This window comes from Cololabis saira, chromosome 22, assembly GCF_033807715.1.
Source record: "Cololabis saira isolate AMF1-May2022 chromosome 22, fColSai1.1, whole genome shotgun sequence".
Classification (NCBI taxonomy): Eukaryota; Metazoa; Chordata; class Actinopteri; order Beloniformes; family Belonidae; genus Cololabis; species Cololabis saira.
Window position 1 is genome coordinate 20,931,501 of NC_084608.1, and position 13,118 is coordinate 20,944,618.

A 13,118-nucleotide genomic window follows, 5' to 3' on the forward strand; every position below is an offset into this window, starting at 1 on the left:
TTACCGCTGTCATAGCAACTGACTGTTGACTCCAGCGATTCCTCTGGTGTTGATTAATAGGCCTGTTGTCAAGCCGAAGTGACGCGTTCTCCATGGTTTCAATAGACTGCGCATGCGTACTGGACATATACCGTCATGGCGGCGTCTTTACAAAATAACTGTGCAAAATAATGAGCAACATTTCGGCGATTAAAACGGTTACAAAAACATAAAAACTGATGAAACATGTACAGTGAGAAGGTGAGTGACTGATGTTTTTATTACTATTAGTTTGTCACAGCGTTGGTATGTTTCGTCGAGGCTATTTTAGACTGCAGACGCTGATTTGTTGATATGCGTACATCAACTTTGCTATTTAGACCAATTTTGTTTTTGCAAGTTAAACTAGACATTATGTTTCTATAGAAAGTATCCAAGGAAGACACGTGGAAACCTGCTGAACTACGAAGATGCATGAGGGTAAGTTATTGAGAGCTAAGAAAGCACAGCTGCAGCTGAATTTAAGATACATACCCTAGGTGTTTTAGACAACTGTAGTCATGCAATAGTAACCAACTTATTTAATCTTTTAGGAGAAAGCCCAAGGAGAAGACTACTCCAGAAGAAAGGATGACAGTGAGAAAAGGCGGCGTGCTGGAGAATCTACAGAGAGGCGTTATAGAGACCCGGAGGGGTCCAGGCAAGAGAGAGAAAAGAACAGGGAAAGAGAGAGGACCAGAGAGACAAGAAATGAAGACAAAAAAGACAGGCATGCAGAGCGAAGAAAAGAGGGCTCACAAGACCGGAGAGGTGACAAGGACAGGGATAGAAGAGATGAGAGGGACAGAGAGAGGAGAAGGTTGGCAGATGATGACAGAGAACACAGGGAGAGGCGACGAGAAAGAGAAGAAAAACCTGAAAGGGAAAGAGACACGGATAGACACAAAGACAGGGAGAAAGGGAAGGTAGGGGATAGGGAGAGACACCATGAGGATGACAGGGACAAAGGGAAACAAGACAGGGATAAGGAAAGAAGAAGAGAGGAACGGGATCAAGAGCACAGGAGTGAGAGAAGAAGGCATGAGGAAAGTAGGGTTAAAAGAAGAGATCCTGAAGATGAGCACAGAGAGCAGAGAGATCGGCGACGCAGAAGTGACCATGATGGCATGAGGAGGGCTAAAGAAACTGAAGAGAGACATGGATACAGAAAACATTCAGAGCGGCAAGAGGACAGGGGTGTGTACACTTAGACTGGTCTGTTCTCCGCTTAAAGAGGTCCATGTGAAAGAAACCTTTCTCTTTTCTGTTTTAGACTATAAAGAAGAACATAGGAGACATAAAGAAAGAGGACATCATGTACGTTTCTGCAATACTATTCATTATGAAATAATGTATTTGTTTTTTTTTCTTAATTATTCATATGTACTTTTGTGTGAATCATTTGCTCATGCTCTCCCTGTTGTGGTTGTGTTCTTATATTTAGGATGAGAAACTGAAGCATGAGAGTGAGTCCAGGAAGCCTCGGGACTTGAACGCATCAGGTGAAGAGGTCAGACGTTCCCATAGTGACCGAGACCAAGCAGAAAGGAGTAAACACAGGGAGAGACGGAAAACAGAAGAAGAGGAAGCAGAGAGAAGACACAAAGAGAGAAGGCACAGAGAAGAAGATATAGAAAGAAATCACAGAGATCCGAGCTCCAAGAAATCTTCATCTGACAAAAGTGACAGACGTGAGTCAGAGAAGGAGGCAGAATCAGAGGTCAGGCTACATTTCAATATCTTTGTGGTTTTTTTGTCATCAGAGCACTGAATTATTCCTTAAGACTTTCCTATGTTTTTTTATTCCACTTTCAACTTTCACAATCAAGGAAGTTGAAGTGGTTTCTAAGCGGTGGACAAGTGATGTGAAAGATGACGGAGACTCAGAGGAGCCCGTAAGATGCTCATCTTACAAAAAAAAAAACGTGCTGTTTAGAAACTTTTAGTTTATTTTGTGAAATGCTATTTTTTGTTCAATTTTATAACAAATGGGACACCAGGAAGATATGCTAACTGTTTGCACTGAGGATTTAATAACGCTGGTGGCCTTTTTGGTGCTTGCATGAAAGCTACCTATTTTGTTTAGTTTGTAATGCAACAATCTAAAAAAGGTTTACAGATGAAGGTTTTTCTATTTGCATCTGGGGGTCTTTAGGCCACATGCTGTCTGTCATGGATGGACTTTTGGATGGGCCTTTGTCCAGAGAATGTTTGAAGTCTCTATTACGTTTTCATGTGGCCAAATTGAGCTGCCATCAACACCTTTTTGACAACTAAATGTTATATAAATCATTGCAGTTAGCTATTTAAGTCTAGTTACTGTTATGTCTATGCAACTATTATAAAGACACAGTACTTTAATTCTACAAATAAACATGATTAAGAAAAGGGAATATTTATTGGAACATATAAACAAAAATAAGATCTCTCCATGTTTGAGGCTTTGTAAATCAAGGAACAGTAAGCAAGAGTCCCACTGAATTTCAAACAAAAAAGTTATAAAATATATAAAAAGAGAGGAAAGTTGTTAAAAACTGCGTACAAAAAGATGCAAAAATAGATAAAAAAAAAACATTTTTAGAATGCACAAAATGTCAAAAGAGACAAAAGGTCACCACTACACGGAGAAGACTTTACAGTTTTTCTCTATTGCTTAAACACATTTCACGATACTGCCCTCACTTTTCACAAAACTCTAAACACAAAACACTTTTCTAAAGCTACGTACACTAAACCTCACAGTTTCTTTTCAAAACCAACCCATCACACCAAAACAGTTGCTCATATGCTCAAAAACCAACCCATCACACCAAAACAGATGCTCACATGCTCAAAAACCAACCCATCACACCAAAACAGATGCTCATATGCTCAAAAGCAAACACTGACACCAAAATACCACTCAAGGCTTGCAGAAATGTAAACACTACTGAGCATCATTAACCACATTACCAAAAAAATTGAAAACACAATTTTCACACTGTGAGACTGTTCTTTTTACAGTTTCACAACTGCCAGGATGCATTTGAGCAACCCTTATTTATTCTCAAATATGTTTTCGGCATTAACTATAGATTTGTGCATTTCATGGGAATAGTTACATAATGCAGAAAATGCAGTAATATCACAACTCAATGCAAAAATGAGTACTGTAAACTCCATAGAGGATCCATTACACACAATAGATACAGTAAAGTAACAATTGAGAACACAATGTTCAGGGTGCGATTTCTTTCATTACAGTACGTTTGAAAATGGACACAGTATGTTGTATGTTGACACCAAAATCATGGGGCGTCATCACGTAGGGCTGGGTCGGGCCCCAGGACCTCATCAACGTCACAGGCAATATTGTCCATAGCCAAACAACGTGGGAAGAATGCCCTGGCATGCCGCACCCAGCCTTGGAACGCCTCCACAGCCACATCATCACAGGCCAGGTCCATAGCCCTGAGAAGGTTCTCTCTGGTGTAAGGTTGCCGGTCATAGACCTTCCACCGCCATGATGAGAAGAACTCCTCTATTGGGTTTAGGAACGGAGAGTAGGGTGGCAGACACACATCCTTCTCCTCTCCCTCCTTGGCCTGCTCCTCTTTGGACTGCTTTTTGTCATCTTTGGCCTGCTCCTCGGCCTGCTCCTCTCCCTCCTCGGCCTGCTCCTCTCCCTCCTCGACCTGCTCCTCTCCCTCCTCGACCTGCTCCTCTCCCTCCTCGACCTGCTCCTCTCCCTCCTCGACCTGCTCCTCTCCCTCCTCTGACACGAACTCCTCTTCTTCTGTCTTGATCATCCATTTTTGTTTTTGAGCCTTCAGCTAACTGCACTGACTTATATAGGTGTGGTCACATCATTTGCAATAGGTGTTTTCAATTATGAGTCGTTGTGTTTACTGATTGAAACCAGGTATGTTCATTGTGTTCAAGTTTTGCTGATTGTGGGTAGCATTTTGCATCACATGAGCTTCACAATGCATATTGGAGCAGAGTTATATGCAAAATGTGTTTTAGCTCGGTAAAATGTGTTTAGAGTTTTGAGAAGAAGGGGATGGGTTTTGTGAACAGTGTCTACAGGTGAATTGTGTTTGTGGTTGTGGCAAAAGGGGGGTAGTTTTACTAAATGTGTTTAGGCAACTGGTCATTTGGTTTAGAGTACTGGGTTTTGTGTTTTGGCAATAGAGAAAAACTGTAAATAACATGATCCGTCTTGATGACGACAGAAATTTGCAGTCGAAACATGTCAGGTATGTTTTGACAGATGTGTCTGATACCAAAAGAATCTTTAAAAACTATCGTAAACATAGACACTATGAACTTTGGATTATGAGAAAGAGATCAAAATGAACACAAACAGGCCAATTCAGAGATACATCTGGTTTAAAACACAAACAAAGAGACTAAAAAATGCAAAAATATAAATTGTGCATTTTATTCACCTCTACAGGCTGGTAATGATGAAGATTTGGCAGAACAAGAATATGAAGATGATTTTGAGGTAACAATGTAGAAGCATAGCACAGTATTTAATTCTATGTTTTTTTGCATTTTTTATTTTGTTCATATATTTGTTTTTAACATTTACTCATTTGTTTTATTTTTGCATTCTTTAATCGTTTAACATACTAAGAAACTGGTGAGTAGTCAAAGCTGAAGCTGTGAAATTTGCTCTCATCTCGACTGTATGTTCAGTTTGGTGTCATACTTGCTATAAATGTTGACCAAAGGATGGGATTTCGCTCCACTCAGGATTATGAAGAAGATTTTGAGGAGATGGATGAGAGGGCAGATGAAGGAGAGGACGACAAGGAACCACTGCATCCAGAGGTGGTCGATGATAAGGAGGAGCTCACAGTCCAACAGAGGAAGGAGATCGAAGCAATCCAGCGAGCTATGGCTGAAGAGAACGAGAGAGCCGGAACAGCTCAGTCAAGACAGAATATGAGCAGAGAGGAAGATGAAATGCCCAAATTGTCCAAAGGTTGCTTCTTCTTTTTTATTTTTTTTTTATGTACAAATAATTCTTGTTTTCACTGAAGGACGTTATGTAACCACATTTTTTTTAACTGGCAGGTACACGTTAGTTAATTCCAGAGTTGTTGTTTTTTTCAGCTACAATAGATAAAAAGCATCATCACTTTGTTTGCAGACTCTGAAAAGAGCAAAGTCTCCACGCGCGGAAAATTCATGGATTTTGTGGCTGCAAAGCAACGGGAGGTCAGCATGAAAGTTGCCACTAAACAGAAGTAGGTTAACTTGCAGTATACTTACAACACGCTCATTCAGTCTGACACTGTGTTTCATTGTGCCACAAATGCATATTTGTCTGACTACAGGAAGCGAGGCGCAGAGTTGCTTCGTTTAATTGATCTGGATGTCTCTGTGACATACTCCCTCTTGGACCTGCCGCCTGTCAGTGAATATGAAATGTACATTAGAAACTTTGGAAATGCAAACACCAAACAGGTCAGACTTCATTTCTTTCTTTTTTGCTCTCTTTAAACATATACCTGAGCCAAAATACATGAGAATATATGCACGTTTACATTTAGAGCATCTTCCCTGTTAGGCATACGTTCAATGTAACGAAGATAATGCCGACCGAGACGTCCAAACAGAAGAAACAGAGATGTGTGAGAAGTGGACTCAGCATCCCCCGCAACACAGTGGAGCCTGTGGAGGTAAGAAAACATCACGATAACTCTCTGATCAGTTTAGTCAGCAGATATTGAGTTTAGTAACTATATTTCTCTTGTCTGGCAGATCCAAACCTCTCTCAGGGACCACAAGATGAAACCAGAAATGATATAAACTTTGATTCACAGCGTCTGACATCTTTTCTGCACAGAGCATCACAGGTTTTGAAATGGGACAAATCATTTTTACACACACAATTAATTGCAAATCTTAACGTCCTGGATGAGGACCTTTTTGTCACTGGTGACTTTTCTTTTTTTGTGTCCAAACGAAGGTCATGATTGTGCTGCTGGAGGAGGATCAAGCTGAGAGAAAATCCCTAAGAAATCTGAATACTCAAACAGAATCCCTGACTTTCAGCAGTGGAAGTTTACAGCTCAACACTAAGTTGGCTTTTCTTTATGGTACTCACTCTTGTACTCTTATCCCAGCTGTATTCCCATTAGTATTTAGATGGCTGTTAATTTTAGGAACACATCAAGAGGATGGATGTTATGTCCTTGCATGGGACAGTGACTTTTTATTTGTCAACTGCAGGGCGACAAATCAGCACGGTGCACTTCTCCAAGGTTCAAAAACACATCATGTTGTCAGTCCACATGCCCACAATCAAAGCCAGCTCTGTGCGGCTTGACAGCTATTCCATCATCTGCATCTGGAACATCTGGGAACCGTCCAGACCTCAGAAGATTCTTGTCTATGAGTCTGAGGTACAGTAACTAGTTTATTTTTAGTCAGAGCAAGTTGGTTATACTGAAAAAGTCAAATGTACTCAACAGAGCCACTTTTCTTTTCCATAGTGGTAATATTTTGACCTTGCCAAGGAAAACAGTAATTTGGACACGCTGGACAATGTGGCCACTTACCATTTACGTAGTTCATTACCACTTATGATGAAGATGGACTGAGCCGTCAGTTTTCATATGAAAAAGTGACTCTGGATCTCAGAGGGGTTTAAGCAACATCAGCTTTTATGAAAAATGTTAGTTACTGGACTGAGCTGCATATACCATTCCAGGCATAAAAGATATATAGTGGTGGGACATGTCCACCAGGGAAATTGAGGGCTTTCCCTGGCTGCAAATGAATCAACTTGGCTGAGGGCCACAGCATCACAGATAAGGATACTTAATTAATTAGGTGTGGCATCAAAAGGAGGTTGTAAGAGCAATGGATGATGTGCTCCATCACATCATTTCCTTTAGTGTTATGATGAAGATCCCTCTGCCCAGCTCCAGTAACTCTGAAACACATCTTAACAGCCTGCAAACCCAGCCTTACATAGGGGAGATGCACCTGGGGGCACAACCACTTTCTAAAAAGAAGAGATTGGGAAGATGAGCACAGAGAGCAGAGAGAGCAGAGAGATCGGCGGCACAAAGACACCATGACTTAGCCCAGGGCTGGAGAATGTGGTGGACATGGGCCCGCAGACACTCTTCCCAATTGAAATTCCCTCCATCAACCGTAGGCCAGATTTGGTCCTATGCTACACGGCACTGAAGACAGCCTACATCCTGGAGCTCACAGTCCCATGGAGGGACTTCTAGAAAACAGCAAAGTATATCCCAGTGTTTCCCATGGAAGCGGGATACAGAAGAAGTATGGTGTCTTCCACCATCAGTGTTGAAAGAACTCGGGCACCATGACGAGACCTTATGCCGGCTAGTTAAAACAATCTCCGAGTCAGCGAAGAGAAGCAGCATGTAGATCTGGCTCAAACGGAATGACAGTTTAAAAATGTATTCAAAATTAAATTGAAGCCAGTAAAGCTAGGGTTCAAAGAGACTTTTGTGTTGCAATATTTTCTCGTGGTCAGATGATTCTAAGAGGTAGTTTATCTGGACCTAAATACTTCTGGCATAGTCTTCACAGGCAGATGGGTCTGGGCAGAAGATCCAAAGAAATGTCACCTGCAATGCCCGGGGTGCGTAATGTATGCCAAGTGGTAGGAGAGGAGATCCGACGAGCCTCTTGGGTGCTTCCTTTGATGTGTACTGGGCAGAGCCAGCTGGCCCGAGGCCCTTGGGCTGGCCCAAATCTCACTGTACTGATAATGTTCTTTAACTGGCCTGAAGGTGGTCGGGGACCTCCATGAGCAGCTGGAGGAAGACCCTACAGACAGAATGGCTTGGTCCTCTGTTCCCCCTAAAACGAGACTATGGTTTTCTGGATGAACTGACTAAATGTTTTCCCGTCGATGGAAGGGTTTCTGACCATCTGCCAAACACACAATATCAAACCCATCTAAACTGAAAAGTGCAGAATCCACTGATGCCATATGTGGTCTTGGCTCCAGAGGAAATCACAGAGGAACCGTGTTAAATCAGTTTCTGATAGCCGCAACACTAACCCCTCACAATGTCCTTTTTTTCAGGTCCAGTCTTGCTGTTTCAGTCCTGGAAGGGGCACGCTGGTGTTTGCAGGGACATCAGTTGGCTCTGTGGTGCTGTGGGACCTGATGGAGCAGGCTAGTAACCATAACAACCTGAAGATAGGAGATGCTGAATGGACCTTAAGACAGCCTACCTTCTCCACTGGTGTGTTAGCAGACATTTTCATCTTCACTATATCCACTATTTTATTCAGTCTTCTTATTTATGTTTCATCCTGATAGAAAAAAAGCAATTGTTCCGGAGAAATATATAATTGTCCCCTTCTTTTTGCAACATGTGATTTTACCAAACACATATTGAGGACATTTTTAATTTGGAGCATGAAACCCCTTTTACATTTCCCACAAGACAGTTATGCACTCCATTCCCCAAAAAATGAGTGTCAGCAAGCTGTAAGTGGTAAACAACCTTATTAATTGTACACAGTGAGCGTGTACTTCATCGTCTTTTGTGTCATCCTGTCAACACAGATGCAATCATGACCAGCTCGGGCCATCTCTCATCTGTAACCTCTGTACAAGTTGTTCCCTCCACGGTTGCAGGAGGGTTGGGGCCAGGGTTTCCACTTTTAACATCTGAAGAAGGTTTGAAATAATTATCATGTTGACATTTTTTTTTTTAGATGATAAATGTTTCACATCTTTTTGTCATTCAATTTTGAACTTCATATTTAATTGTTTTTTGATAATTCAGAGTCATCAGGATTGTCGTTCCAGCTGGCTTCTCTGGATGAGAGCGGGGTGTTAAATTTCTGGGTAGGTTCAGCAACAAGGGTTTTTTCAATCTCTGAGGCCTGTTTTTAAAGAGTTGGTTCCTAAGAGAACCGTAGGAGGGGGCTATAGCTCATAATGGCAGTTAGGTATTTTAAAATGGCATTGCCTTGCTACACGTTTCTAGATTAAAAAAGAAAACTGACTTGGAGTTGCTATAGTAAGTTCTGAAAACACAGACACAACAAAGATGTTTTCAGATTTGGTTACACTTCCCAGGAATATCATTAACACGCTCCATTGCTCGAGCCTCTTTCAGACATGCACCACTTTACTTTACTTTGACAGCAGATGAGCATGTCTGTCATGTATGAATGAGCAACCTTGGGCTTTTCAGTGAAAACAGTCTGATAGCATATATGCTTTCAATTCAACATGGCACAAGTTTGAACTGGAAGCAGTCACACTTGCAGTAATGCACATTATCGTTGGAACTGTTTATTTTTTGTATGATTTGTTTCTTGGAGTAATGTGTTATCACATTATTAAATAAGTAAGTATTTTCTACAGGCACTTAGTCAAATGTATATTAAAAAATTCTGTATGTATGCCTTAGTGTTTGGGATTGAACTTTCAGCTTCTCAAAAGCACAGCAGACCAAATAGAGATTATGGAAAAAACTGTGTCTACAGGGAAAATAAAAGATTTAAAAAAAAAACATGCCAATGTCATCTAAGCTCAATCTAATCACAATTTCAAAAGGTACATTAATATCACTTACGATTTGATATTTCTAAAGCTCAGAATGGCAAGTCTAATTTCTCCATCCACTTGATACATATTGAAGGACTCCTGTTCTACCTGCTGTCTCCTTTAGGTGGTGCTAGAACTACCAAAAAGCAACGAGGCAGGATCCACAACAGATCTAGGTAAAAAGGTCACGTTATCGAGCACTTTTTCCAGAAATATACTCATATTCACACACACATGCTGCAGCCGTCACCCTTTTAAAATGTTTCTGTTTTGCAGGTCTCCGGCCTGGGGGCAAAGTTAAGCTGCTTCATAGCTCTTCCCTGCTCACTGCTGAGAGGTGAGATTGATGTATATCGGATGATGGTCTTCTGTTACTGCCAGCCTTTAGTCTCAAAATACCCCACAATATCTTTTCCCAGTGGGTCACAGCTGCTAGGATGTGGTAATGCAACCCAGTTCCTAAAATTCCACTTGTTTTGACACCTTAAGATCTCCTGGGAACATATGTAGAATAACGTGCTTGCAATAGAAGTAGCAGGAGTGCGATCGAGTGCTGTGACCCCTTTTGCAGTTTTTTTTTTTTTTGGATGAGAGTGGAATAACCTCTGACTCTGCTTTTTTGCATTTCTTTGCCCACTCCTCCTCCATCTCTAAGGGTAAAGTGCAGAGATGCTATGAAAACAGGATCATTACAGACACAGCTTTTGAAATTCCTACCATCAAACTCCAATCACTTTTTTATTGGAACCAATATGGTGAGCATAATTAATCCAAATCACAAAATACTTCCCCCGTTTAAATGTCTGACAGAGCAATGATGTAAATTCTGTCCAGGGTGTGGTCAACCATGGAACAAGTCATGGTGTAAAGGCTCTACCGAAGTTCTACAGGTTTCAGGAGACTGAAGTGCTGCCTGTTGATGTCACCTCCATCGACTTCTCTCCCTTCAGACCACACTTGTTCCTGGTAGGAGGAATGCTATTTTCAATTAAATATATCTTCAGCATGAGTTTGGTAAAACATTCAGTGAAAAGACTGAAAATAAGGGGAAAGTAGTAGCCTGCCAGTAGCTATAACTCAACATCTAGTATAATATATAAAACTGAGATGCAAAGTAAATAATCTTTTTCCTCAGCATGATCCATTCCAGAGTCATAACCTGGCATCAAAAGTGTGTGTAGCACTTTGTTCAGTCTTCTTTGTCTCTTTCATTGGAGGTGGGCTGTGGGGACGGCAGCATCAGGCTGCATGCAGTCAGCCGTGAGCAGCCTGTTGCTGAGTGGAAGAGCAGCACAGCTGGTGAACCTGTGGTCTCACTGCAGTGGACTCAGACCAGGATGACGGTCTTCTGTGTGCTGGATGCTGCCTCAAATCTCCACATATGGGACCTCTTGAAAAATGACACACAGCCCGTGGTCACAGAAAAAATGAATGCTGATAGGTAACAATAGACAGACACAAGTAATGAATTGGTGACTCATTTCATACTTTTGTTTTTATGTGATATTACCTGTTGTGTGCTTTCTGTTTTTAGGGTGACGGCGATGGCTGTGTTTGGAGACGCTGATCAACAAAGCACATATTCAGGAGTAGCCTTGGCGCATGAGTCAGGAAAAACAGAGCTACAATATTTTACGGGAAGTTTCACTGTGTCCAGCTCTGCAGAGGAGGAAAAGCTTGAGAGTTTAATGACTGAAGCCTTTTGAAACGCTGCATCAAAATTTGCACTGGTGATGATCCATGCTTGTTCCATGGTTTTTCTGTTTTTTTTTTTTGTTTTTACATCTGGGCATAAAGTTCAATTTATACTGTTATATTTCTATGACAGTCACTTTGTATACTTATAAATAAATGTGATATATATTTCTTAAATTGATGATCACACATGGATAGAAAATTATCAATAGATATACCAAAGATCCTCTAAAGGGAACAATTAATTTTTTTTTAAAGGAATGTACATTTATGTTGATACAAATATTTCTACTTTCTAACTATATAAAATATTTGTGCAATGGTAACAACTTTGGGGTTTATACAATAAAATAAATGATCTGTTCGATGTTATTTGATAGTTTGCTAATTTCACACATGAACTTGAAAGACATAGTTGACTATGATGACCCCTAAAAATTAAGATCCTCATTATCTGGTTTATCCAAAGCCACATGCCTGAACGGAGTACAACAACAATATGTGTAACCACCATGAATCAAGACTGTAAAAATACTGACACAAGAGATGGAAATTACCAGCCAACAAACACATATTTAATATAGCTTTTTAAAACATTTTAATTTGTCTTTGTTATATTATCCAAATTATTTTTTTTCTTCAGGCTTATCGTCTGGCATGACAAAACTGCCAGTTTTGAGTTTTAATTTAAGATCACCACTACACAGCATGTTTAAAGAATTCTGTATAAGTGTATCAAGAAAGAAATACTGCTAAATTACACATTCTTGGTTTTAATTGGGACATGGTTTTACAAATAACATTTTGAGTCAAATTTAAGTCTTCAGCAGAGAAAAGATCCGCAACCTGCAGTCATGGAGGTAACCAAAGGCTGATTTATGGTCAGCGTAACACCGACGCAGAGCTCACGGCGTAGGGTACGCGGCGGCGCGCGCAGTACGTGCGTAGGCCACGCCTTTTCAATATATTTTTGTAGTTCATTGTTTCATTGTGTCCTGATTTTCCGCCGATGAATGTATGTCTCCCCCTGGCGGTTGTATTGTGCTGTTTGCATCTTGTCTTTCAATAATAAAAAAAAAAAAAAAAAAAAAAAAAAACAACCCGGAGCAGCAACGCAGAACTCTCAGGCGCAGTTAGTAAACTGTTATCACTTTGTGCTTGTTTCATGCTTTTAGCCGAATTATCTGTAATTATGTATATTACATTATCTGGAAACACATTACTGCATCCAGAAGTATTTCCCACCCGAAAGCCCACAGGTAAGGCACAGTTTACACTTTCTTACACTGTCTTTCAGACCAAACGTACACATTTTAAACGTCATAGAATTCAAAAATAATCATGCATTTTAAAGGAGCTTGAGGCCGGATTGTGGCAGGATTTATGAAAAAAATCCATATACATTTTAAGTTTTCTAGTAATAATGTCAGATGAAGCGTTCCAAACCCAAAAGAATGATTCCTCTAGTGTATCTCTCCGTTGCCTTGAACAGGCTGTGTGCTGCAAAATGTGCTGCAATTCGGTCCCGAATTTCCCGCGCTGTCCTGCGGATGTGACGTCACATGACGCTGCATGTGTGTTCTCCCCGTTCTCCCGTGCCGGCTTCACTGTTGGCTGCAGTACCCCCAACGGCCGTCGTGGTGAAGGGTGGCGCTAGAGAGTCTCATTTCTTAAAAGGAGCCTCAAGCTCCTTTAACGTAGGAAATAGCTCAAAGTTGCTCCCTGTCAGGGAGGTCTTCAACTCCCACCTCCGGGAGAGCTTTGACCGGATTCCGAGGGAGGCCGGAGACATTGAGTCCGAATGGACCATGTTCTCCACTTCCATTGTTGACGCGGCCGTCCGGAGCTGCGGCCGTAA

At 41.0% G+C, this 13,118-nt stretch overlaps 1 protein-coding gene across 1 annotated transcript; it reads left to right on the forward strand.

Moving 5' to 3' along the window:
- Window positions 1-120: 120 nt before the first annotated feature.
- On the forward strand, window positions 121-12,261 carry dync2i1 (dynein 2 intermediate chain 1). The gene is made up of 22 exons (XM_061713119.1): window positions 121-240; window positions 406-459; window positions 573-1,215; window positions 1,292-1,335; window positions 1,463-1,738; window positions 4,457-4,507; window positions 4,759-4,990; window positions 5,159-5,255; window positions 5,346-5,475; window positions 5,579-5,690; window positions 5,773-5,867; window positions 5,981-6,110; window positions 6,244-6,416; window positions 8,084-8,246; window positions 8,573-8,686; window positions 8,796-8,857; window positions 9,690-9,741; window positions 9,842-9,902; window positions 10,221-10,320; window positions 10,400-10,531; window positions 10,783-11,006; window positions 11,100-12,261. Exons 1-22 carry the CDS (start codon window positions 226-228, stop codon window positions 11,269-11,271), a joined length of 3,132 nt encoding a protein of 1,043 aa, XP_061569103.1. The 5' UTR covers window positions 121-225; the 3' UTR covers window positions 11,272-12,261.
- The last annotated feature ends 857 nt before the right edge of the window (window positions 12,262-13,118 follow it).

Excerpts from the sequence above, each read along its gene's own strand:
- dync2i1 (XM_061713119.1), top strand. Across the intron at positions 5,476-5,578 it reads GAAATGCAAACACCAAACAG|GCATACGTTCAATGTAACGA; the intron begins GTCAGACTTCAT and ends CTTCCCTGTTAG. Across the intron at positions 8,858-9,689 it reads GCGGGGTGTTAAATTTCTGG|GTGGTGCTAGAACTACCAAA; the intron begins GTAGGTTCAGCA and ends TGTCTCCTTTAG.